The 24,677-nt window shown below is 43.2% G+C and overlaps 1 protein-coding gene across 1 annotated transcript; it reads left to right on the top strand.

Annotated features, from left to right (window-relative positions):
• Positions 1–208: 208 nt before the first annotated feature.
• On the top strand, positions 209–22,806 carry LOC310761162 (interleukin-1 receptor type 2-like). Its single transcript, XM_083610873.1, has 9 exons — positions 209–345; positions 3,018–3,145; positions 3,247–3,505; positions 8,969–9,143; positions 11,530–11,704; positions 13,675–13,740; positions 17,767–17,902; positions 19,292–19,437; positions 19,990–22,806. Exons 1-9 carry the CDS (start codon positions 332–334, stop codon positions 20,115–20,117), a joined length of 1,227 nt encoding a protein of 408 aa, XP_083466999.1. The 5' UTR covers positions 209–331; the 3' UTR covers positions 20,118–22,806.
• The last annotated feature ends 1,871 nt before the right edge of the window (positions 22,807–24,677 follow it).

The following is a 24,677-nucleotide window of genomic DNA, read 5'->3' as shown; positions in this document are numbered from 1 at the left end:
ATTGTCAACTGATTGGCAACAGCAAAAAGACTTTTGTTGTCTGAGGTTAATTGCAAGTTTTTTCCTCCACTGGAAAGAAACAGCGTCATAAAAAAGGAAGTCACCTTCCCCTTGCTTTGAACAAGTATTGGGTTTTTTTGTTCCCCATAGCCTCGAAACGCTGGAAAGGTGTACCTCATACCTCTTTTGTTCTGACAAATCAGAATTGGGTAACTTGGGAAAGTTTTCGTAAGTTTTTCTCATATATATAGATATATATAAGTCCATCTGCTGAGACTCTTCCATTAAGATAAAGTACTTTACTGCTCTTTGAAAAGTTCCAAGACAAAAGATGGAGAGATCTGGGTAAGTGTGAAATGTTTCTTTATGGAGATAGCAGAGTAATAAAACATGGACAGTTTGATTGTTTATTCAAAAGTAGGGGCGGGGGAGCTAATGGACCAAGCATATGAGTACTGATGGTTCTTGCAACTATTTATTGACTATAATATGTATGCAGAGGTCTTCACAGAACTATATTTGGTGAAGTAAAACTCTGTAGGTTCCATGTGACTAAAAATTGAGACCTTTTGTCAAGGAATGAAAGACTTCCATGAGGTTTTGGTTTTGCTTTCATGCATGAAGGGCATGAAATATAGTCAACATTGGTCGGTTTGCAGCATGGGGCAATGGGTGGCCCTGTGTCTGTTCTGCTGAGAGGTAAATGGACACTGCTTGCCTCCTATAGCCCACTCCAAAAACTCAGGACTAAAACCACCCATTATGGGGTGTTTTAGCGGGTGGTCCAGGGGCTCTTAGCCCTGGATCTGCTGCCCCTTCCTGCTTTTCCAACTTTGCTTATAGGACAGAAGTCAGTCTAAATTTGCATCTATGCATATGAACTGCTATATGCAGATTTGTGGCACATGGCTTTGTACTCCTAGTCTTCTAAGGACATAGAGTTCCACTGGCTCCTTTCCACATTCTGTTGCCTATTCTCCTTTGACTTTATGCCAAAGGGGACTGATTTGCACCCCAGCATTTCCCTGTGCATGCTATCCTACACATGTACCTCTCTTTCCCACCAGAGAAAGATCCCCCTTTCCCTTGCCCAAAGCAATCATGTATCCATCACTCTTACTGGGTTCTATCCCATTGGGACTTGGGTTCTATCTGATGTCCCCAAGGATAGGAAAATCATTCTCACAATCTAGGGGGCTAAGGTTGGCCAGTGGCTGGAGTTGCTGTCAGAAGAACTTTAGATGGTACAGAAAAAGCTTGGTCAGCTATATTCAGAAGGTTAAATTTTAGAGAAAGACAGTGTGCCCACTTCCCGTATTTTGATTTTGGCTTATATCCTGGTTTGGAGGACATGACTCATGTTTCAGATTAGAACCGGAAACATGAACTTGCACAAAATGTATTGAGTAATGTGTAGACCATGTATTTTCAGTGCTCAGATACCGAATAGTTGGTAACCATGAACTTAATTCAAATATCCTTCAGCAACCTTCTTCCTGTGGAGTTTAGGAAACAACAATAAGAAACCAGAATAATAAGCCAAAATAAAAATTTTAAATTGCTGAAAGTTGAGTTCTAGCCAAAGTATTTAAAGTAGCCATATTTTACATACATAAATAATCTAAGGAAAGATTTGGGTTTGCTCACAACACACAATAGAACCATCTCTCTTTAGCAAACAGTATCCCTTCTAAAGTAAACTTTGGTTGCACAAAAAAGATTGTGTGATGATGACAAGCTTAAAATACAGTGTTTTGGAAGCCTTTCATCAAGCAATACTAGAAACACCTAGCTTTAAGTCCCCTGAATTTAGGAGGTCACAGGTCTTAAATATGAATATATGACTGTGGAGAAATGCTGTGCCCACAATTATGTTTTGTGCTGGGGTGAGGGGAAGTTATGTGGTCTGTGTTGATGTCAGAGTGTGACTGTCAAAGTCACAACCTTGCGCTGTTACTATAGTGCAGGCCTGTTTAGCAGTAGCTGCTTGGCAGCAGATTCTGAAAACTGAGAGAGATCATCACTTTTAGTATTTGTAGATGTGGCTTGGATCACGTAAATTCATTTTGATTGGTCTGGAAAACAATAAGACTTTGGTTGGCTGGTGGTTCTAGTCAGCAGAGAAGAGCAGTCAACTGTCAGTTGGGAGAAATAATGTGGAGTGGAAAAAGTTGAGGTGAAAATGAGTGCCTGAGGTAATCCATATTAAGAACAACACATTAAGTTGTTCACCCCCAGTTGCACACAGCCTAGCTTCCGAGTGTTGAGACACTTCAGGGGGGCCAACACATTTATTTTGATTTGTTATGTTTACTTGTCAACTTACTACAAAAAGAAGCCTCAAAGTGATTTACATTTTTTTTTTAAAGCGTAGAATACTTTGGTCTTGGTTCATAGGTCATTGGAAGCTGTGGTGCCTTTGTGATATATGAGGGTTTTTTTTACACAAATATATACAGGCTGAGCATCAGATGGTGTTCGTTGTTGTCCCAAACATCTGACAGGTACCAATTTGGTCACCCTGGTTTTAGAACATGCCTGGCAAACCTGCCACAGGCAGCCGGAGACTGTGGTACTTCAGGATGGAACAGGAGGGTCCCATGAGTTCATCTATGCCATAATCCAGTCTGAAGTCTTCCAGTCCAGTACTAGACTATCTGCTCCCAAGTTCAATAGACGAGAAGCAAAGTTACTCCAAGCACTTGTGATGGAGCAGTACAGCATATGCACTTCACTGTCCACAACAGAAACACTGTTTTGTACTCTGGGCTTGAGTTGTTAAGAAGTTTGGCCACCACTATGTAAAGGGAATCCAATCCATGTTTTCATCAGAGTCTGGAGTATTGCCAGTCCCAGTTTTAAGCCCAGGAGCTCTAGAGACAAGGCTGTCAGGCAATTGAAGAGATATTTCTGGCGGGCTTTTCTCATGCCTAACAGTTAGTTCTAAATAAAGTAGTTTAGTCACCATCTCGTTTAGAACACTTCTGTTGTTATGACACTCTTCTTCTCATTCGCAGGTTCCAAGGTGTCATCCATCTTTCTCTTTCCTGTTTTCTACGGAATATGGTGCCCAGTCTCTTATGTATTTTCATTGCCAATACACTGGATACTTCTGCCTTCAGAATCCAGCGTACGGGAAGTGCAGGTGAAAGCAGTAACCATCAATAGCCAAGTCCTGGTTTAGAACATTCCAGTGTTTCTTTCTTCTTCTTTTTAATACAAAGCCATTTTTTTTTTTTTACGTAGATAATTGCCACGATCGCACCGTGCATTTCAGGTCCACTTTTGTACTGGCAGGAGAACCAGTGGTCCTCAAATGCCCTCCTTTGAGATACAAACATATGGATGCTTTTGATCAGCCCTTGAATCTCACCTGGGGGAAAAATGGTTCAGCAACAATTATCCCTGCAGGATACAGAGAAACAAGAATTCTTTTACAAGATGATGCTCTTTGGTTTTTGCCAGCTTCCAGTGAGGATTCTGGGGAATATATCTGCACTCGAAGGTAGGCATTCTAAGGCACAAGACTGTTAGCCTAGGCTACATAGGGTTAACCAGATAACATGCGTATGCATGCATCACTGAAGACTTGCTGGCAATGGATTTACAAGACAGATCTGGGGTACTGTTTATCAAGTGTTGGAGAAGGTAAGATGCACTGAGAAGTAAGAGTTCTTTAGAGCAGAGACTGAACGCATTGGATTTTTTTTGCTGCAATGTATCTGAGGCCAGGGACGCGGTGGCGCTGTGGGTAAAACCTCAGCGCCTAGGACTTGCCGATCGTATGGTCAGCGGTTCGAATCCCCGCGGCGGGGTGAGCTCCCGTCGTTCGGTCCCAGCTCCTGCCCACCTAGCAGTTCGAAAGCACCCTTAAGTGCAAGTAGATAAATAGGTACCGCTTTATAGCGGGAAGGTAAACGGCGTTTCCGTGTGCTGCGCTGGTGCTGGCTCGCCAGAGCAGCTTCGTCACGCTGGCCACGTGACCCGGAAGTGTCTTCGGACAGCGCTGGCCCCCGGCCTCTTAAGCGAGATGGGCACGCAACCCCAGAGTCGGTCACGACTGGCCCGTACGGGCAGGGGTACCTTTACCTTTACCTTATCTGAGGCCATCTTCATCGACATAACTTCGGTGTACCAAAGGTACCATATTGTACCCAATATTGGTGTGTGTGGCATGTGGCATGCATACATGTCATATGTGCGACTCGCATCTTCAGGGAGAGGCCAAGCAGGGAACCCAACATGGAACAGCTTCCTCTCTTACGCTCAGGAGGAGCCACCCAGTGAACTGTGCTGTGCTAGGCCTCCTCCACCCCCTCAACATTAAGGGGACCTGATCCCCTGCCAGCAAATATTGAGGGGGCCAAAGACCCCTCTGCCCCTAGGAGTTGGGCACGCTTCAGTGTAACTATTCTTTCATTACTAAGAACAAGGCTCAGATCCTATAACTGAAGCTTGGTGTGACTGTCACGGGAAAACCAGCTCCCCCAAAGTCAGTGTTGCATTATAATAATGTTTAGCTGCATTGGATCATGTGGCTACATCCAACTCAGGCATTATTGTTCCTGAGGGAAGTGCAGCCCTTGCAAGAGAAGGAACAACATGTTACATCCATCACCAGTACAATGTGAAGCCTAGCCACAAGAGGGTATGGCTCCTCAGCTCTGGACATTATTATTACTATTTTTAAATGGTGGTCGCAGAATGTGGAAGTGACTTACGCTTCCTTTCTTTGACATCCTTGTTTCTTGTGTGGAGTGAGGAGGACAGCCATGTTTCTCCTGCAAAGGGATGTCTTGAACTCTGTGTATGTCTGGCACTACAAGGGATGAGGGTGGCGCTGTGGTCTAAACCACTGAGCCTCTTGGGCTTGTGGACCAGAAGGTCGGTGATTCGAATCCCCACAATGGAGCCAGCTTCTGTTACTCTGTCCCAGCTCCTGCCAACCTAGCAGTTCGAAAGCACACCAGTGCGAGTAGATAAATAGGTACTGCTGTGGTGGGAAGGTAAACGGTGTTTCTGTGCGCTCTGGCACTCGTCACAGTGTCCCGTTGCACCAGAAGTAGTTCAGTCATGCTGGCCACATGACCCAGAAAACTGTGGACAAACACCAACTCCCTCGGCCAGAAAGCGTGATGAGCACTGCAACCCCACAGTCGTCTTTGACTGGGGTCCTTTACCTATTTTTTACCTTTACCTATGCATGTGGCACTTTGCAGGTGGTATGGAAAGAGGAAGGGCAAAGCACTCACTGAAATGCAACTAGTTGAGGGGAAGAGCTTGGGGCATCTGTATCTTTTGCAAGGAGAGGAGCATGAAATGAGCTTTGAAGACCCTGCAATGTTTTGATGATTATTAACATTATCACTCTAGAAAGCACCATGCATACTTATTAAAGGTTACAATTGTGGTTATTAATGGTCACATTAAGTGCTAATTTGTTTTTAGTGTGGGCTAACGAATAGTCCGGGACGCGGGTGGCGCTGTGGGTGAAACCACAGAGCCTAGGATTTGCTAATCAGAAGGTCGGCAGTTCGAATCCCCGCAACGGGGTGAGCTCCCGTTGCTCGGTCCCTGCTCCTGCCAACCTAGCAGTTCGAAAACACATCAAAGTGAAGTAGATAAATAGGTACCGCTCCGGCGGGAAGGTAAACGGTGTTTCCGTGCGCTGCTCTGGTTTGCCAGAAGCGGCTTAGTCATGCTGGCCACATGACCCAGAAGCTGTACGCCGGCTTCCTCGGCCAATAAAGCGAGATGAGTGCCGCAACCCCAGAGTTGGCCACGACTGGACCTAATGGTCAGGGGTCCCTTTACCTTTACCTAATGAATAGTCCATTGGGTTGGAAACAGAAGCTTCCTTCTGGGCTTGATGAATGCAAGTAGCCAGGCAGAAACCTTGCGGCAGCCTAACGTACACTTTCCATCTTTATGGATGTGATTTTTATTGAAAATGGCTCAAGGAAAGGGAAGGTCAAGAAACCTCCCCTCCACGGCATCAATTTTCCTCCTCAAGTTATAGCCCCAGGGTCTGCATTTTGTTAAAAAGCGGAAGAAAAGAAGGAATTAAAAAACCAGTTCATGGGCGATAGGCACCAGCAGCTGGCAGGGTTTGGCCTTAAACTGTCCGTGATGTCTGTTCAGGGCATGCGTTTAGAATAGGGAGCCTGTCTAGAGTGCAGAAAGTGGTGCCTTACACAACTGGTCTCTTGTGGTCCCACCTGTTGCCACCTGTTTGAACATCTGGATTTGTGTCATCCTTGTAGCAGTCAATGACTAAAAGTGACATCCGCAAGTAATTTCGATCACATTTAGCCCTCCAGTAAGAAACGGAAGATGGAAGGGGATGGGCTTGTATTTTCAAATGTCTTACATTGGTCATTGCTAATAAACAGAAAAGATGTCCCCCCCAAACTAAATTATCTCTGCTGAGAGTGATACTGATGCTGTTGAGCCTGATAGTGATGAAACAGCTCTTACACTACCTCTGTGCAATATTTTAGCAGTCTTGCACAGACAGAAAAGTGTCCCAAGGTAGAGAAACACAGATGTGCTCAGTGTCCTGTGGCGTTGCAATGTACTTAATACCAGAAGTTACTCCACTGAGTGGAAAGAGACATGTGCAATGAAAAGTATGCAAGACCTCCAGTGTAAACCTCAGGGGGACTGGCATACGTGCAGAAAGAGGTCACTTATTGCAGAGGATATGTAAATGATTTTTTCGGTGAAAAAGTCAGCGGCTGATGTCGTTTTCTTTCATAATGTCATTTCCATTATAATGCCTCTATATTAATCCCACAAGCAAATTCATCTGGAAGATATTATGTCCGAATGAAAAATCCAAGACAAACCTATGCAGTTCCTTGCCAAGTAATCATGAGCTGAACAACACACACCTTTTTCAGCCTGGTCCTCAGGTTGCAAAGGACTTCCCTTTATCACAAATAAAAAGGTAAAGGTAAAGGGACCCCTGACCATTAGGTCCAGTCGTGACCGACTCTGGGGTTGTGGCGCTCATCTCGCTTTATTGGCCAAGGGAGCCGGTGTACAGCTTCTGGGTCATGTGGCCAACATGACTAAGCCGCTTCTGGCAAACCAGAGCAGTGCATGGAAACGCCATTTACCTTCGCGCCATAGCGGTACCTATTTATCTACTTGCACTTTGACATGCTTTTGAACTGCTAGGTTGGCAGGAACAGGGACTGAGCAATGGGAGCTCACCTCATCGCGGGGATTTGAACCGCTGACCTTGTGATCAGCAAGTCCTAGGCTCTGTGGTTTAACCCACAGCGCCACCCGCGTCCCTATCACAAATGTAGGCTGTTTTAATAGTTACATCTTTTGCTCAAGGAACCGTAAACAACAATTTTGTCAGGGCTTCTAAGGACAGAAAATCTATGTGCAAACTAACTTATATTCAGAAGTTTTGATTCCACCAATATTAAGAAAATATATATGGTGACGAACAGCATAAAATCAACCATACAATTACTTTTTAAAAAGAGAGAAAAAAAGAATTAAGATACACCAGAATTGTATATAGCACATCAATATAGCTGGATCTTTTAGACAATGTACAAACCTGGGGCTATTTCAAACATTACACCAAAGAAGGGCCCCCATCAGTGAAAAAATTCCATACTCTCTGCAGTTGGTGACCTTGGCTTCTCTTCTGCCTCAGATAAAATATTTTAAATGTTTAATCTAGCTTTTAAATAACAACACACACCCTGAGCTGTATTCAATGGTGGCTTTGCATTACATGACTGTTTATTTGTTTTTTAAGCAGATTTTTCCAACTGCATAAATTCCTCATCAGACCCTCCACACAAAACAAAACAACAAACAAATCAATGGAACGCAAAGTGTGCATTGCTCCTTGCTTACACCCTGGTGGAATCTAGACGCACACATATAAAACGCTGCGAAAATGCTTTTTTAAAAAAAACGTTTTGAAAATATATATTGAATTTGCCATAAGCTCACCATTGCCATCTTGTGCCACATTTGTATAATGCTCTTAAAACACACTTAGAGCATTATATTTGCAGCTGCATAGCTGAGTCCCCAGTATCCGTGGCAGTTTCTCCATAGGAGTCATAGGTCATATCTATTATACAGCATCTAAATGGCAACCCAATGGCCCTTGCATTGATGTGAATCCTATCTCTGTGACACTTACACCGGTGAAAGGGCCACTGGATCATTCTGAAGGTTATCTGTCTATTGCTGCAGCCTGATCAAATTTGTGCTGCCAATATTGGTGCCTCTCAAACACCTGGGCTTCTCCTATTTTCACCAAGATTGCCATTTAAGCGCAAGTCAGCTGATGGCTTTATTGATCCCTTTTATACTGAAGTCAATAAGGCAGATTTTCAGTTCTGGCTGTTTAGCTCACAAGAGGAAGCAGGACAACTCCTGAGTCCTGACATCATATGGCAGAGGTTCTCGGCCTTTCTGAGTCCACAGATTCCTTGACCAGCTACAGTGGTACCTCTGGTTAAGAACTTAATTCGTTCTGGAGGTCCGTTCTTAACCTGAAACTGTTCTTAACTTAAAGCACCACTTCAGCTAATGGGGCCTCCTGCTGCTGCTGTGACACTGGGGCATGATTTCTGTTCTCATCCTGAAGCAAAGTTCTTAACCCGAGGTACCACTGTACATTCTTTCTGTGGCACCCCTGTGGGGCTCAAGAGCCCAGTTATGCCACCCCTTGCCTGCAGAGCTGGCAGTCCCTCACCCTTTTTTCAAACACCCTCCCTTGTGGAGTGTTCCCTCAGCCTCTTTTTCAGATGCTTTTTCAGAGGGTGGTGATTTTAGTGTCCTGTGTGTACTTAATTGTTCAAAATGGTTAAACCTGAATAATAAAAAACAATGGTGGGTTATGGTGCAATGATAAATCTTCCCTTGTTGTGTATGAATGCCGTGTTTCTTCTTCTCCCCCCCCTGCCCTTTTGCCCTCCACCTGCAGGAATTCGTCTTACTGTGCTGATGTGTCTGTTCATCTCACAGTTGTGGAGAAAAGCGCTGTTCGTAATATTTCCTATCTCCAGAAGGCTTTCACATTTAGTCCTGGAAAGGTTGTCTGTCCGGCCTTGGAGAGTTTTGTACAAAAGAATACAAACTACGAACTCAAATGGTACAAGGTATTATTATGGGTAATTTCTTCATGGCAGTTTGGGAATTTGAACTTGGACTTCCAGTATCCAAACCCACAAGGGACTATCATCTGCACTGCACTCAGAACGAAAGGCAGAATAATATAAGACGTTGACATCATGGTAGAAATTGCACAGGGTCCTATGCAGGGCTATGACATGCCTAAGCCCATTCATTTGAATTGGCATCTTAGTTGAATTGTGGCCAACTCTGCTAAGGCCAGGGACGGGGCTGCAATGTTCCTCCAGATGTTGGTAGATTTCCACCATCTGCAGCTGGCATGACGAGGGGTCCAGGATTATGGGAGCTGTAGTTCAACCACATCTCAAGGGACATAAATTACGTACCTGTCCTTAGCCTAGGATCAGATTAATTAGCTGTAGCTTTGAAAAAGGACCTTAGATTATGGTGGCCTGAAGATGTGCTCTTGAGTTAAAGCTTTGATACAATAGCCTGAAAGTTTCATTAGGTTGCTTTGTTTGTAGAAAATTTGCATTTAAGATGACAAGCTGTTTTCACAAAGAAGAGGTCCATCATGAGCTTTTTTTAAAAAACCCCAAATGTTCTTTACGTTCAGAGGCAGCTAGCCTAAGGTTACCAGATGTCCCTGTTTCCCGGGGACAGTCCCTGGATTTACAAATCAGTCCCCATACAAAATTATATCATTTCTACTGAAGTTGAAAAGTGTCCCTGAATTCATTGAAAAAAATCTGGTAACCTTAGCATAGCCCTGAACATCAGATACTGATGCCAAAAGAAAAGGTTGTTGCCATTGTGCCTTGGGTATGTCCAGAATCTCAGAATGCTAGTATAGATACAACATTAGTTCTGCTCCAAGAGAACCATGCTAAGTTGAGTCCAAAGCCTGAGGCTATTTTATTTTTTTGGAACTGCACAGCACTTAATTTAGTTCGCTAAAACTAATTTCCTCCTTTTCTCTTGGTTAAAGCCATCCACTCCGTCCAAATTCTAAACAAACCATTTTCCACGTGTAAATTTTATTGAATTATGAATGTGCATGGTGCACATTTAATTTTGACACTAATGACTTGGTAACTGGAGGGCAGTAGTTCTGAAATCCTGCAGAGCCCTGCTAAATTTATCTGTAGTTTATAGCCCTTTCACCATAAACCAGGTCTGTCAGCAACTGACTAGACCATGAGTTTTTATTTGGTGATAACAGTGTCTGGCCAATAATGGAAAGTGAAACGCAGGATCACAATATCATTTTACAAAGTTATTCTGGAATCGTGCCAAGTTGACTTTGTGATGGAGAACCATTTTGATCAGGATTGCCTGAGGAATTTGATCATTGCTCATTCTGATATAAACTGACCTAATCTGCAATTCCTGGACTGACTAATGTGTGGATCAGAACATGCCCGTCAGATCTCACACTTCTCCAGATGCTGTTGACATAATTTTCGGTTCAATATAAATTCGCAGAACATGTTTACAGATACATATCCGGAGAGAAAACAAAATGCATGTTTTAAGCGAAAATGCAGTTAAGAATAAGCACCCAAATGTTGATTTTTGTTCAGATTTTTAATAAATAAATAAATAAAACTTTAATGCACATATGGGATGGAAAAGTTTTTTGGGTGAACACATGTGAAAGTGATATGGACCAGAAACGGAGGCTTGTCCTCATTTAATCTATCATTGGTTGATCAATACAATATGGAATTTTCCACTTACGCTGCCACTACAACAGTTAGTCATTATTGTGTAACCATGTGGCTTATTGCAAGACTTTAACAAAGATCTCTCTCCTTTCCTGGCACCACACGGAAACTGAAGCGAGTCAAAGTGTAAACCAAATAGTCACACTTGCAAACCCTGCTTAGTTAAGGAAGCCAGCTTCATAATCCATGGTTGGTTTGTTTTTTAAGTTGGCCTGTTTTTAAACTGGTCAGAGCTTGTTTTAAACCACTGCCCTTGGTTTGAATGTAATAAACCAGGATTCGTGGAAAATGAAAATAACTCTTATTCCGACTCTGTGGGGGGAGAAGGAGGGGGAAAGGTGTGAGTCTGGTGCTTACTGCAAGATCCTCTGTGCTCGTGTACACAGTAATAAACAGTGGCATTTAAGCTTTATGTGGACATTGTGTATAAAAAGCTTATTTGAGGTACTTTTCTGCTTTGGAATCTGTCACGAATCAGACCCCTGCTGCAAAGTCTTCCCAGTGTTTCATGGCCTTTCCAAAATGCCATCACTGCTGCATCAATGGATGTTAAAGTAGTTCAGTGACATTAAGAATTCACTGGAAAAAAATCACCTTAAGACTCCTTGGCACTGAAGCATTGTATTTCACTACTAAATGTTCGGCTGCCTATTTTATTTGTGTACTTTTATTTTTTTGTTTCTAGGACTCAACACCTTTGGACATTGACAATAAGAAATTTGCTGTTTTGAAAGGCACAAATTATCTCATCATAAACTCCGTGTCCTTGGATGATTCAGGCTACTATACTTGCCAGCTGACCTTTCGGCATGAAGCGGGACAATATAACATCACCAGGACCATTCAGTTAGAAACACTTGGTAATGTTTACTCTTGAACTACTAAAGTATACAATGACGAGCAGGACTGTACGTACAGATGATCCACTTTTCTTTGCTTAAAAAAATACAAATCTGGTATGAAGTAAACTTTGAAAAGTGACGCAGGTGGCGCTGTGGGTTAAACCACAGAGCCTAGGACTTGCCAATCAGAAGGTCTGCGGTTCAAATCCCCGCGATGGGGTGAGCTCCCGTTGCTCGGTCCCTGCTCCTGCCAACCTAGCAGTTCGAAAGCACGTCAAAGTAAAGTAGATAAATAGGTACCGCTCCGGCGGGAAGGTAAACGGCGTTTCCGTGCGCTGCTCTGGTTCGCCTAAGCGGCTTAGTCATGCTGGCCACATGACCTGGAAGCTGTACGCCGGCTCCCTCAGCCAATAAAGCGAGATGAGCGCCGCAACCCCAGAGTTGGCCACGACTGGACCTAATGGTCAGGGGTCCCTTTACCTTTACCCTTTAAACTTTGAATTTTCCACATAGATCAATTATACAAATGTGCATATTGTTGAAATATGCGTAGCAAGGAGTCATTGCTCAGAACATAAGCTATGCAAACGACAGTTTAATCTGTGGCATTTCTATGCAAGGCAGGAAAAGACTGCAAACCTGGAGAGCCATTGCCGGTCAGTTTAGACCAGAGGTGGAGAACTTACGCTCCATGGACCAGATGCGAGCCATGGGGCCTCCCCATCTAGCCCCTTACCGCTCCACAGGGAGTTATTGAGACTTGAAAACAGTTCTCTGTTGTCAACAAAAGAAGGCTACAGTGGTACCTTGGGTTAAGAACTTAATTCGTTCTGGAGGTCTGTTCTTAACCTGAAACTGTTCTTAACCTGAGGTACCACTTTAGCTAATGGGGCCTCCCACTGCTGCCACGCCGCCGGAGCACGATTTCTGTTCTCATCCTGAAGCAAAGTTCTTAACCCGAGGTACTATTTCTGGGTTAGCGGAGTCTGTAACCTGAAGCGTCTGTAACCTGAGGTACCACTGTATTTTTGAATCTCCTGTGTGGGGCTGAATTTTCTTGTATGGGGTCACCGGTGGGAAGGAAATGGGTAACCCTCTTCTCCCCATGTATCGTCACAGCCCAAAACACTCTTCTGTTGAGGTCAAAAGAATGTCTCCCTCAGGGTCAGAAAAGTTGCCCAACTGCAAATGCACGGAATATGCACATCCTGACTCTAAACAGCTTTCCTGGGATGTATTTTGGCAGCGAAAGAAAAGACTCCTCCTCTTTCTCATCATTGCAACTGCCAATTGCTAAAGCCCTGAGCTTACCCAGCACAACATTCCAGCTATTTGCTTCCGATAAGAGCCTGAAATAGTTTCAGAAGAGAATTAAGATCGCTGGCTAGTGGCCAGTGGAAGTGCGAGGAATTCGCAGCCTTTGTGGGAGGTAGAATGCTTATGGCTTAAATGCCTCCGCTTGCAAAACCAAGTAATTTATGCCAAAAGAGAGCCCTGGGAGGTGATTTCCATTAGCTCGGGGAATGCAATATTTAACTAATAGTGGGAAAGGGTAGACAAATACACCTATCTCACTCTCCCCTTTTTATTTTTAAATTTGTACAGGTTTCTTTGTCTGCTGCTCTGTTAAATAAATATAGAAATATATGTTAATTTACCTGTTAGTCAGGCTGACCAGCAGGGGGTGGTAGTATGCTTAATGTGTTTTCAGATCAATGTAAGAACTGCACATTCTTCCCCCATTTCAATTCATTTTAAACAAGCTGAGAACCTCTGAAAATTTCACAGAGCAAAGAGAGAGGAAAGAGAGAGAGACAAGATCTCTGAATGCACTGGATGTTCATTCTGGTGATAACAGTTACATTTCAGCCGTGCCTTATTCTTTTGAGAGAGGTTATTTCTTTATCCTGGTAAATAATGGAAACTATTGTTGTATCAGAAAAGCGGATGTAATTCTCTGAAACATCTTTTCTCTGAACTCTCACTAGGCCAAAAGAAGAGAAGCCGACCTGTGATTGTCTACCCAAATGAAAAGATTACATTAGCAGGTCTCGGTAAGGCCAACAATTTATTCAAGTCGTTTCTGAAAACAAAGTACCCTTATGTTACAAAATAAGAATTATAACTCAGTTTTAAATTTCTTACCAGTGGGTTTTAGTACTATATTAGTTCCAACCATAATAACAGCTAATGGTGGCTTTACTGACTTTGCTGTAATTGTGGCAGAATTAATGATGTCTGTTGCATCCTGAGGAGTCTCCACAATTCAGCCTTTTGCGAACAGGGCCAAACCAAACTTACACATATTGTGTCATGTCATGATTCTCTCCCCCCGCCCCCCTGTTCCTTCATGTCTTCAAAACTGAGGAAAGGAGTGGAGGAGCTGAACCTTTTCCTTGCCAGTTCCTTGGGCAGAAACCAGACTGGGGTGATTTTGATTGAACAAACAGCTGGTGGGACATGGTGACCACTCAACCACCTGCAGCTTCCATGTATTTTAAAACAAATGGAACAAGTACAACTTGAATACAGGAAAATAGGTTTTTGGCTGTAATTCTCCTTATCCAGGGTTCTTTCGAAACTGAAGTTCTGTCTAGGGGTGGTGTAGGGGTCTAGGTGTTAGAGCTCTTAGCAGATCACCCTCATCAAACTACAATTCTCAAGACATTTTGTTGCTTGCACTTGCTTTCTTCTTTGGACAACACTTTAAAAAGTCTTGGCACTTTGTTCCTCTACCATGGTGTCAAAGATATGGTCCATATCGTTGTGAGAACCTATGCACGACACTTGAAGTAGAAAAAAAGATGATATAGGTGTAGGGCAGAAAAGAGTGTTCTGTATGTTTGGGGGAAAGTCATCAATATGGAACACTTATTTCTTCTGTTTAATAGCTATTCCGGAAATGTAGGAATGTGTGTGCTCTTTGGATAAACCAGTTTTGCAAAAGAAATGAAAAAGCCACCCCCCATTATTAACCTAAAGGTTTTCACCAGACCTCCTACCAAAATCTTTTTATTTTTATTAAATTTCTATATTGCCCTTCATTTGAGGATCACAGGGTGGTTTACAATACTACAACACCGAAATGCATACTGTAGTAACAAAAGAAAACCATACTGTCCCCGCCCCCTGGTGCAGTTTTAAAAGGCTATATATTGTTTAATTAGCCCAAAGGTTTGGGAGAAGACGAATATTTTTGCCTGGACCCTAAAGATATGTAAAAACAAGTTAAGTTAAGGCTCCCTGGGGAGAGCGTTCCACAAGCAAGGGGCCACCTCAGAAAAGGCCGCTTCAGTCCTTGAAGTATTGCAGTCCTGAGCAGTTTAAGGCTTCATAGGTCAAAAATAGCACTTTGAATCAGACCCGAAAACTGGCTGCCAGTTCAGTCAGGCCAGGATTGACATTATATGCTCATACCATCTTGCCCTGGTAAGCAACTGCTGAATTCTGTACCAGCTGAAGTTTCTGAACCATCTTCAGAGGCAGCCCCATGTACATAATACATTGTGGCAACCTAGAGGTCAAAAGCTGGCTGGGATATGGAGCCCAGAACCTTATCTGAGATGTGTGCTTGTCTACAAGTGGTCACATATACCAGGTCCTAAAAAGAATTGATGAAAGTTACAGGGACTCTGGGTAATTTGAACCAAGAACCTCATGGTCTGGGTAAGCTAGTAAGCTACCATGGATTCTGTGTGAGCAAGTCTTCAAATGTAGAAGGAAATGAGGATGTCAACATGACCTCTGCAATCGATAGGCAGTAGGTTTCTAGGTTGGCCTCTACTGTCGCTAAATCTAGGCTGTTTTTTCATCTTAAAAAAAATAATTTGTATTAATTTTAAACAAATGGTATCACCAGTCAGACAATTTTACAACAACATGTGTAATTTTCTTGCATCTTGGTAATCATTCGGACAAGTGCAGATGGTATGTATCAAAGGCTTCACTGTGTTCTCAAGTCTAACTTGGCATATTTGCAAAAAAAAAAAAAGTGTTGAGGAAGTGATCGGTATTGCCAAATATTTGCACAAGTTTGAAAGTGATTTCCTTTCAAACAAAGTATATATTTTTATTGTGCCTTCATGGGAGAAGGATATTTTGTACCTAATGCCCTGTGAAGACAGGGCCATCTCCGGCTGATACCGTGCTTTTGAATGAGATCCAGCAAATGTCATTAAAAAAACCAAAAACTTCTCTGCAGCAATAAAATATTCCATGTGCAAACAAGTACAGTGACTCATGCTATTCTAGGCTATTGGAATGTTTGCCTTAGTCAAGAAGGATGTGGTTAAGCCACATGTTGCTGGCTAGCATAAATAGAAAGGGTCATCAGCTAAACAAGCTTGACTCTTATTGCTTTAATTCTGTAAGAAACTGTTCAGACTCTGCTCAAAAACTCACTTGCCACCAGCATCTCTTCCAACTCCTCTTTTTGGGATGTTGACTAAATAAGTGTTTTTCTTTTGAGGCTTCAGGCATCTCTGGGAAATATTGCTTCAGTGGGCTGTTGTTGCTCATCCAGGGGATGCCTGAGGTATTTCACTCAGCCAGGACAATTATCTGTCACTTTTGCCTTGAGATTGTTGGGGTTGGTTGCATTTTATTGATCCTATTAGATTCTTGTTAGCTGATGATAAAAGCTCTGGAGTGTGGCAGTTGTTTATTGCAATGCGCTAGAGCTGATCCACCTATTTCTTGGTTCCCCTACTAGGCTGGATGATTGGTCAAAAAAGGCTTGGTCAAATGTGGCCAAATAATGCTCAAGTATGGGTTAAACCACAGAGCCTAGGACTTGCTGATCAGAAGGTCGGCGGTTCGAATCCCCGCGAGGGGGTGAGCTCCCGTTGCTCGGTCCCTGCTCCTGCCAACCTAGCAGTTTGAAAGCATGTCAAAGTACAAGTAGATAAATAGGTACCGCTCTGGCGGGAAGGTAAACAGCATTTCTGTGTGCTGCTCTGGTTTGCCAGAAGTGGCTTAGTCATGCTGGCCACATGACCCAGAAGCTGTCTGCGGACAAACGCTGGCTCCCTCGGCCTATAGAGCGAGATGAGCACCACAACCCCAGAGTCGGTCACGACTGGACCTAATGGTCAGGGGTCCCTTTACCTTTTACCTATTTTTAAAGCATTCTTTTTATTAGGACATTCAGTGCTATTTTTCTAGAAAAAAGAGGTGCTGGAACTCACCATGACTGCCTCCTTTGTTCTCTTATAATGGTGATACATTTCTTTTGTTGCGACCCAGCCTGAATTGCTTGGTGATGAAAAGTGGGATATAAATCTTACAAATATATGAAAATTGTAAGCTGCTGTCTATACCGTGGCATTCCTGGCACCATGCAGTGTTTAACGACAATATTTGACTGGTGTATGCCAAGCGCTGAACTGGATGCCCAATATTTGCATTGGAAGTGGGCCAAAAACCAAGACATTTGGAACACTTTAAGTGTCCACAGGTAATCAGACTCCAGAAGAAGTGGTGTGAGAATTGTATTTTCTTCTTTCCACCTGTTTTACTAAAAACATTTACATTTATTTACATGATGAATCTCCTGCCAACCTAGCAGTTTGAAAGCACGTCAAAGTACAAGTAGATAAATAGGTACCACTTTGGCGGGAAGGTAAACGGCATTTCCGTGCGCTGCTCTGGTTCGCCAGAAGTGGCTTAGTCATGCTGGCCACATGACCCAGAAGCTGTACGCCGGCTCCCTTGGCCAATAAAGCGAGATGAGCACCACAACCCCAGAGTCGGTCATGATTGGACCTAATTTTCAGGGGTCCCTTTACCTTTACGTGATGAATAATGGCTAATTGCTTCTCCCGGTAGACTTCTTGCTTTATTTAGTTCAGTTTCTAACACACCTTTCCCAAGGAGTCTGATTTGGTAACAATTAAAACAAAGGGCATGCAATGAAAACAAAAATACACCTACTTAATCCTGGCTGTTGAATGTCAGCTGAAATAAGAATTTATTGAGCTCTTCAGAAGACTTAAGAATTAAGGAGTGGTGATATCCATTATTGCTCAACATAGTACTCAACATTTGTTTGTTCTTACTTCCATGTTTCCTTTTAAAACTAGGTTCTCGACTGACAATGATATGCAAAGTGCTTACTGGAGAAAGCAGCCATTTTTATACTGAGGTTTGGTGGCTAGCCAACAAGACTTACATTGGTAGGCTTTATCAAAAGGGCAGAGTTACAGAAGGAGAACGTCAGTAAGTATTACTACGCTCACCCCAATCTCTGAGCAGTGAGAAGGTGCCAAAACATACCTTGGGTTTAGTTCTTTAAAATGGAGGTCACTTGAGATAGCAGTATCTTTGGGATATGTGGTTCTATTTACACATATATACACAAGATGAAAAGGCTCACAGCATTAACAGATCTTGGTCCTCTGTTAGGTTTCTAGCCACTACCATAGCTTTGGATTCAGCAATGAGAAGGAAGCGTCTCTGTGTCACCGCCCATCCCAGTTCAAGATGAGGCTGACCATTTTTGTATAGTTCTCTTACACTTCACTTTGGCATCACCTCCTAACTGTAACATCATCTAGCTCAGCTTTTCCACAAGAATATCACGGGGGACTTTGTCGAAAGCCTTACTGAAATCAAGATGTGCTACATCCCCAGCATTCCCCTGATCCACCAAGTTTGAAACTCTATATATAAAAAAAAGAAATACGATCAGTCCGGCATGATTTGATTTTGAGAAACCCATCCTGGCTCTTCGTAATCACAACATCCTTTTCTAAGTGTTCACAGACAGACTGTTTAATTATCTGTTCCAGAACCATTCCTGGTATCGATGTCAAGCTGACCAGTCGGTCATTTCCCGGTTCCTCTTCCCTTTTTAATGCCTCCAGTCCACGGGGACCTCATCTGTTTCCCAAGAATTTTCAACGTTTATAGACAGAGGCTCTGAGACTGTATCTGCGAGTTCTTTTAGTACTCTTAGATGAAGTTCACCAGGCCCTGCAAATCTTAATTTATTTATAGTAGCTATGAGGTCCCTAATACCTCTTTTCCTATCTTGGGCTGCAGCTTCCTCTCTACATCATTTATTATATTTTCACCTTTAAGCCGCATTCCAAGCAGATTCAGTCACCATAGTATGCTTCGTGGCTGAATGAGAATATGAATCTGCATGGTCCTGGTTTTAGTCTGAAAGTGCTTCCAGACAGGTGGTTATTGTGCATGCAAGTGTTTTGCAGGGTCGATATGATGTTGTTGGCATCAAAAAGGCAGCCCATATTCCCTCCCATTGAATCTGGATTTTTCCTTTCCGGGGGAAATCCAAAAGGTTTAAGCATGCCAACACCCTGGTTGCAGTCTGGAAGCCCCCTGACAAACTAACAACTGCATTACAATGGTTCACTACTGAGATCCTGTCAAACCCACTTTTCTTACTATTTGGAATACAAAATATTCAAAATCAGGGTGTTGCAGTGAAATGAACGTGTGCTATAAAATGCTGTGCCCATAGTTATGCACCTCGCCAGCCACCCGCCACACAATGCTAGACTAAAAAAAAACAAATTACAGTGTTCTTGAAACGCTATCAATTAAAAAAAAGTGATCCTATAAATTACTGTTTCCTTGTTTTAGGGAACTTGTAGAAAATGATGAAAATTACATTGAGGTGCCCTTGATTTTTGACCCTGTGAAAGAAGCTGATTTCAATACAGACTTCACATGCGTTGCCCATAATAGTCTCGGGCATGAAATACGTGCAGCACAAGTAAAGCAACAAGGTATGTGTCTGTGTACGAATATACTATTCTTGCCCTACTTGTTAATGTATGGTTCAGCTCTGCAAGACCTTTACCAGGGTTGAGAACCTGATTGTGCATCATGGCTGCGTTGGTAACTGCAAAGAGAATATCTAATTCTTCCAACTCAAGATAGGGCTAGGGTTAACCCCTTGTTTGAAAGCCTGGGGGGGGGGGGCGCTGTCAGTCAGTGTAGACAGCATTTGGCTACATGGAACAATTCTCAGACAGTATAAGGGTGTTTGTTGGGCTAAGACAGAGTGCTTCCACGAGGTACAGTGGTACCTCGGGTTACAAATGCCTCGAGTTACAAACTCCACTAAACCGGAAGTAGTACCTCTAGCAGAGCTGCTCTTCTTTTATGCTGTTAAACATTTTAACTTAGTTTCTTCCATTTTTCTTCCTCAAATGTCATACGACCTTTCTGGGAGTTCAATACTCCGTTTGAAATATGTGGGCTTTATGAAATAACACCCCTACCTTTTTATTTAGGCTGCGCAAAGTTTGACACCAACTTTTATTTTATTTTTATAGAACGCGATACGTCTTGGTACTTGGCGCTCATTCCCGTGGCTCTCATTGTCGCGATTGCGGGAGGAGTGTGCCTGCATAAATGTTGGAAGAGAAGATCAGCAAGGGGATATATTGCAACCAAATCCTAAAGGACAAAATGTTCTTCCTTTAGCATGAAAACAAACCAACCGCTCGGTAATGTGCTCCAATATATCAAGAAACCTTTTGGATGAAAACAAAAACCACCCAAGACATTTTGCTGGCAGAGGCAGGAAAGCCTGATGTAATTTCCCATGATGATAAAAATATATATTAATGAAATAAATTGCAAATTGTTGCCAGTTAATTTACCTCTCAGATCTGCTGCTTGAGGCTCCTCACACTGGTCAGAAGTAAGGCTGGTACTTGCAGAAGCAGAAGGTGTGTCAGAAGGGCCATAGCTCATCTAGTGGGCTCTTAACGTGGTGGAGCGTTGGCCTTGCATGCAGAACGCCCCATGTTCAGTCCAAGTCACTTCCAGGAAGGACTGGGAAGGTCCCTGTTGGAAACCCAAGAGGGCCACTGCCAGTCCGTATAGACAATATTGAGCTTGATAAACCATTGATCTGACTCAGTATAAGGAAGCTTCTGATATTCCTTATTGCAATTTCTTAGACCCAAACTAAATAGGATGACGATAAGCTAATGCCTTCAAATATTGCTCTTCTAAAGGGATGTGAGGCCAGGGGTGTGAAACTCTCTGCTCCCTCACCTGTTTTTTCCTCACAGGTCTTTTACCCCTTCAACTAGGCTCTGACACTGGAATTGAGCCAGTTTGGGAGAAAAGTACACAGCTGGAAGGGGCTGTTGTTATTGTTTAGTCGTGTCCGACTCTTTGTGACCCCACGGACTAGAGCACGTCAGGCACTCCTGTCTTCCACTGCCTCCCGCAGCTTGGTCAAACTCATGCTGGTAGCTTCGAGAACATTATCCAGCCATCTTGTCCTCTGTCATCCCCTTCTTCTTGTGCCCTCAATCTTTCCCAACTTCAGGGTCTTTTCCAGGGAGTCTTCTCTTCTCATGAGGTGGCCAAAGTATTGGAGCCTCAGCTTCACGATCTTTCCTTCCAGTGAGCACTCAGGGCTGATTTCCTTAAGAATGGAGAGGTTTGATTTTCTTGCAGTCCATGGGACTCTCAAGAGTCTCTTCCAGCAGCATAATTCATAAGCATCAATTCTTCGACGATCAGCCTTCTTTATGGTGCAGCTCTCACTTGGGAGAAAAGCAATGACAAACCTAGACAGCATCTTAAAAAGCAGAGACATCACCTTGCCAACAAAGGTCCGTATAGTTAAAGCCATGGTTTTCCCAGTAGTGATGTATGGAAGTGAGAGCGGGAAGGGGAAATGGCAGGCAAAGGAAAGGGGCCCACAAATCTCTTTGGCGCTTGAAATTATGTCGTCTACTCTAGACATTATTGGAGCTCCCAGGTCAGGCACCATCATTAGTTGTTTGGGCCTTTAAATAGCTTTGGAGAAGATGGGACAGGACATATTCTTTACTTAATCCTATTTACTTTTATCTAATTCATTCGCTGAGTGAGGATCCTTTGGTAGCCAAAATGGCACTGTCCATATACAAGAGGTGGGTATCAGGAGGCTTGGGATTTGTAAAACTACAAAAAACTTGAGGGGGGAGGGACCAAAGGGGGAGGCAAATCATAAACAGCCCAATAAAGACTGGGCATGTTAAGTGGGCAAGGAAGGCTGACTGACACTTGTGGGGAGGCGGCGTGGAATGATGCATTCTGTAAAAATGCATAGCTGCAGGGACCCCGAATAAGAGTACTCCACATTGCAGCATTTTGTGAATAGGAGTACTCCACTCCCAAATAGGAGTATTCAATACTACTCTCATTTCTTGAAACTATTAATGTGGAATGAATAAAAACACTTAGATCAGTAATCGAAAGAACTGTTTGTGAAATCCCCATTAGAATGTCCTCATAACTTTGGACAGTTTTTCCTACCCAATATCCCAAGCTGCTTTGAATCTCCCCTCAGTTCTAAAAGCTGTTCACCATGTGGCGTTGGAAGGTGCTGTCTAAACCTGTCAAAAGCTCTCTTGAAATGAGTTTCTCAGATATTTGGATGCTGGCAAATGTGTCTAATGTGACTAGAATATAATGTATGGATCTGTCAGTGTCTTACCTGTGTATGCATTAAATAAAAAGGGCTTACGAACAGTCTGGGAGCCAAGATATTTTTTCCAGCTCTAGTAGTTCTAAGCTTTGGAAAGCTTTTGTTCTGAGATTAGCAGCTGCACCCTATGGACAAAGATAAAATCTGTGTTGCAACGCTTTTGCTGAAAGAAAGAAGTCAGCCTTCCTTCTTTCAGTGCCAGGTGCTGATGTCATAGTAACCGCAAATTGGCAGGTTTTCCAAAAACCTCTCCATATTTGTTTAGTGACCTCTGTCTGAGAGTTGCTTCATTTTCAAAGGACTCATTTAATGATTCTACATTAGTAGGAAAGAAGGCATATGTAACTATAATTACTTCCATAGGTGACTCTCTTTTTTGTTTTGCTTTTGTTCAAAGGTTGGTAGCTAGAGAATGAAAGGCAGCTGTCATGGTAGATGAGCTGTCTTTGGGGAAAATGGGAAGGGAAATGTAATATTATTACAGACCCAAGTTGATTTTCCAGAAACGACTTGGCTCGTCATTATCTTCTTTCCAGAAAATGATGTGATCAGCAACCTAACAATGCTTTCTGTCCCTTGTTGTAATCCCCCGAAGGATATTGCCTGTGCTGTGTTAACCACAATGTTTCCAAACAATAAATTCTGTATGTAATTATGATTTTAGATTCTATTATCTTTTCCTTTTGGAAGGTAAAAGATAAAACACAACACAACAAATGAAGGGGTCCAATGGGTAACTCAGAAGTTTTACTTTATCTTTCACAAAAAAGTTTTATGTCAGACGCCTTGTTAATAGTAGAGAGCAGCATTCAGAGGTTTTGAACTGCTATTCCCATCTGTCCTAGCCAACATGTGGTGGCTGAGGCTGATGGGAATTGTATTACTCAACATTTGGGGGGCACCAAGCTGGGGAAGAGTGGATGATGATGATGATGATGGTGATGATGATTACCCTGCCCATCTGGCTGGGTTTCCCCAGCCACTCTGGGCGGCTTCCAACCGAATATTAAAAACATGATACAGCATTAAACATTAAAAACTTCCCTAAACAGTGCTGCCTTCAGATGTCTTCTAAAAGTCTGATAGTTGTTTTGCTCTTTGACATCTGGTGGGAGGGCGTTCCACAAGGTGGGCGCCACTACCGAGAAGGCCCTCTGCCTGGTTCCCTGCAACCTCACTTCTTGCTTTGAGGGAACCGCCAGAAGGCCCTCGGAGCTGGACCTCAGTGTCCAGGCTGAACAATGGGGGTGGAGACACTCCTTCAGGTATTCAGAGCTGAGGCCGTTTAGGGATTTAAAGGTCAGCACCAACACTTTGAATTGTGCTCAGAAATGTACTGGGAGCCAATGTAGGTCATTCAGGACTGGTGTTATATGGTCTCAGCAGCCACTCCCAATCACCAGTCTAGCTGCCGCATTCTGGATTAATTGCAGTTTCTGAGTCACCTTCAAAGGTAGCCTCACATAGAGCTCTTTGCAGTAGTCCAAGCGGGAGATGATCAGAGCATGCACCACTCTGGCGAGACAGTCCACGGGCAGGTAGGGTCTCAGCCATAGCTGTCAACTTTTCCCTTTTCTTGCGAGGAATCCTATTTGGAATAAGGGAATTTCCCTTAAAAAAAGGGAAACGTTGACAGCTATGGTCTCAGCCTGCATACCAGATGGAGCTGGTAGTCAGCTGCCCTGGATACAGAATTGACCTGCGCCTCCATGGACAGCTGGGAGTCCAAAATGACTCCCAGGCTGCACACCTGGCCCATCAGGGGCACAGTTACCCCATTCAGGACCAGGGAGTCCTCCACACCTACCTGCCCCCTGTCCCCCCAAAACAGTACTTCTGTCTTGTCAGGATTCAACCTCAATCTGTTAGCCGCCATCCATCCTCCAACCACCTCCAGACACTCACACAGGACCTTCACTGCCCTCACTGGTTCTGATTTAAAGGAGAGGTAGAGCTGGTATAGAGGCTGTAAGTAAAACAGTATGTTCCCTTGGGGCTAATTCCCACAAAACAAGATCCTATGTGCCCATAATGTACATAGTCTAGTATGTATTGTATCTGAAATTCAAGCTGTTCAGTATTTTCACACCGTTTTAATGAAAAAATGTTACTTGTACTGTAAGTTTTGTAAGGAAGTCAACCTTTCATATTTTCATAGGGTTTTTAAAATAGCTTTTAAAAAATAAAACAGCTTAACGTATGATTTCTAATGTTCAGAAACTGGCACAACAAAATCTTGTTTATTTTATTTAAAAACATACGCTCCGACATTGAACCAGGTAAGGCTACCTACAACAGCAGAAGTCAGAGATGAAATTGGGCAACAAAGCTAACAAATGAATTAGGTAAAGGTAAAGGTACCCCTTGCCAGACTCTAGGGTTGTGCGCTCATCTCACTCTATAGGCCGGGAGCCAGCGCTGTCCGCAGACACTTCCGGGTCACGTGGCCAGCGTGACAAGCTGCATCTGGCAAGCCAGCGCAGCACACGGAACGCCGTTTACCTTCCCGCTGGTAAGCGGTCCTATTTA

Source organism: Podarcis filfolensis (genome assembly GCF_964270895.1).
Source record: "Podarcis filfolensis genome assembly, chromosome: 4".
Lineage (NCBI taxonomy): Eukaryota > Metazoa > Chordata > Lepidosauria > Squamata > Lacertidae > Podarcis > Podarcis filfolensis.
Note: the sequence above shows the minus strand (reverse complement) of the source record. Positions and strands in the feature narration are given on the sequence as shown.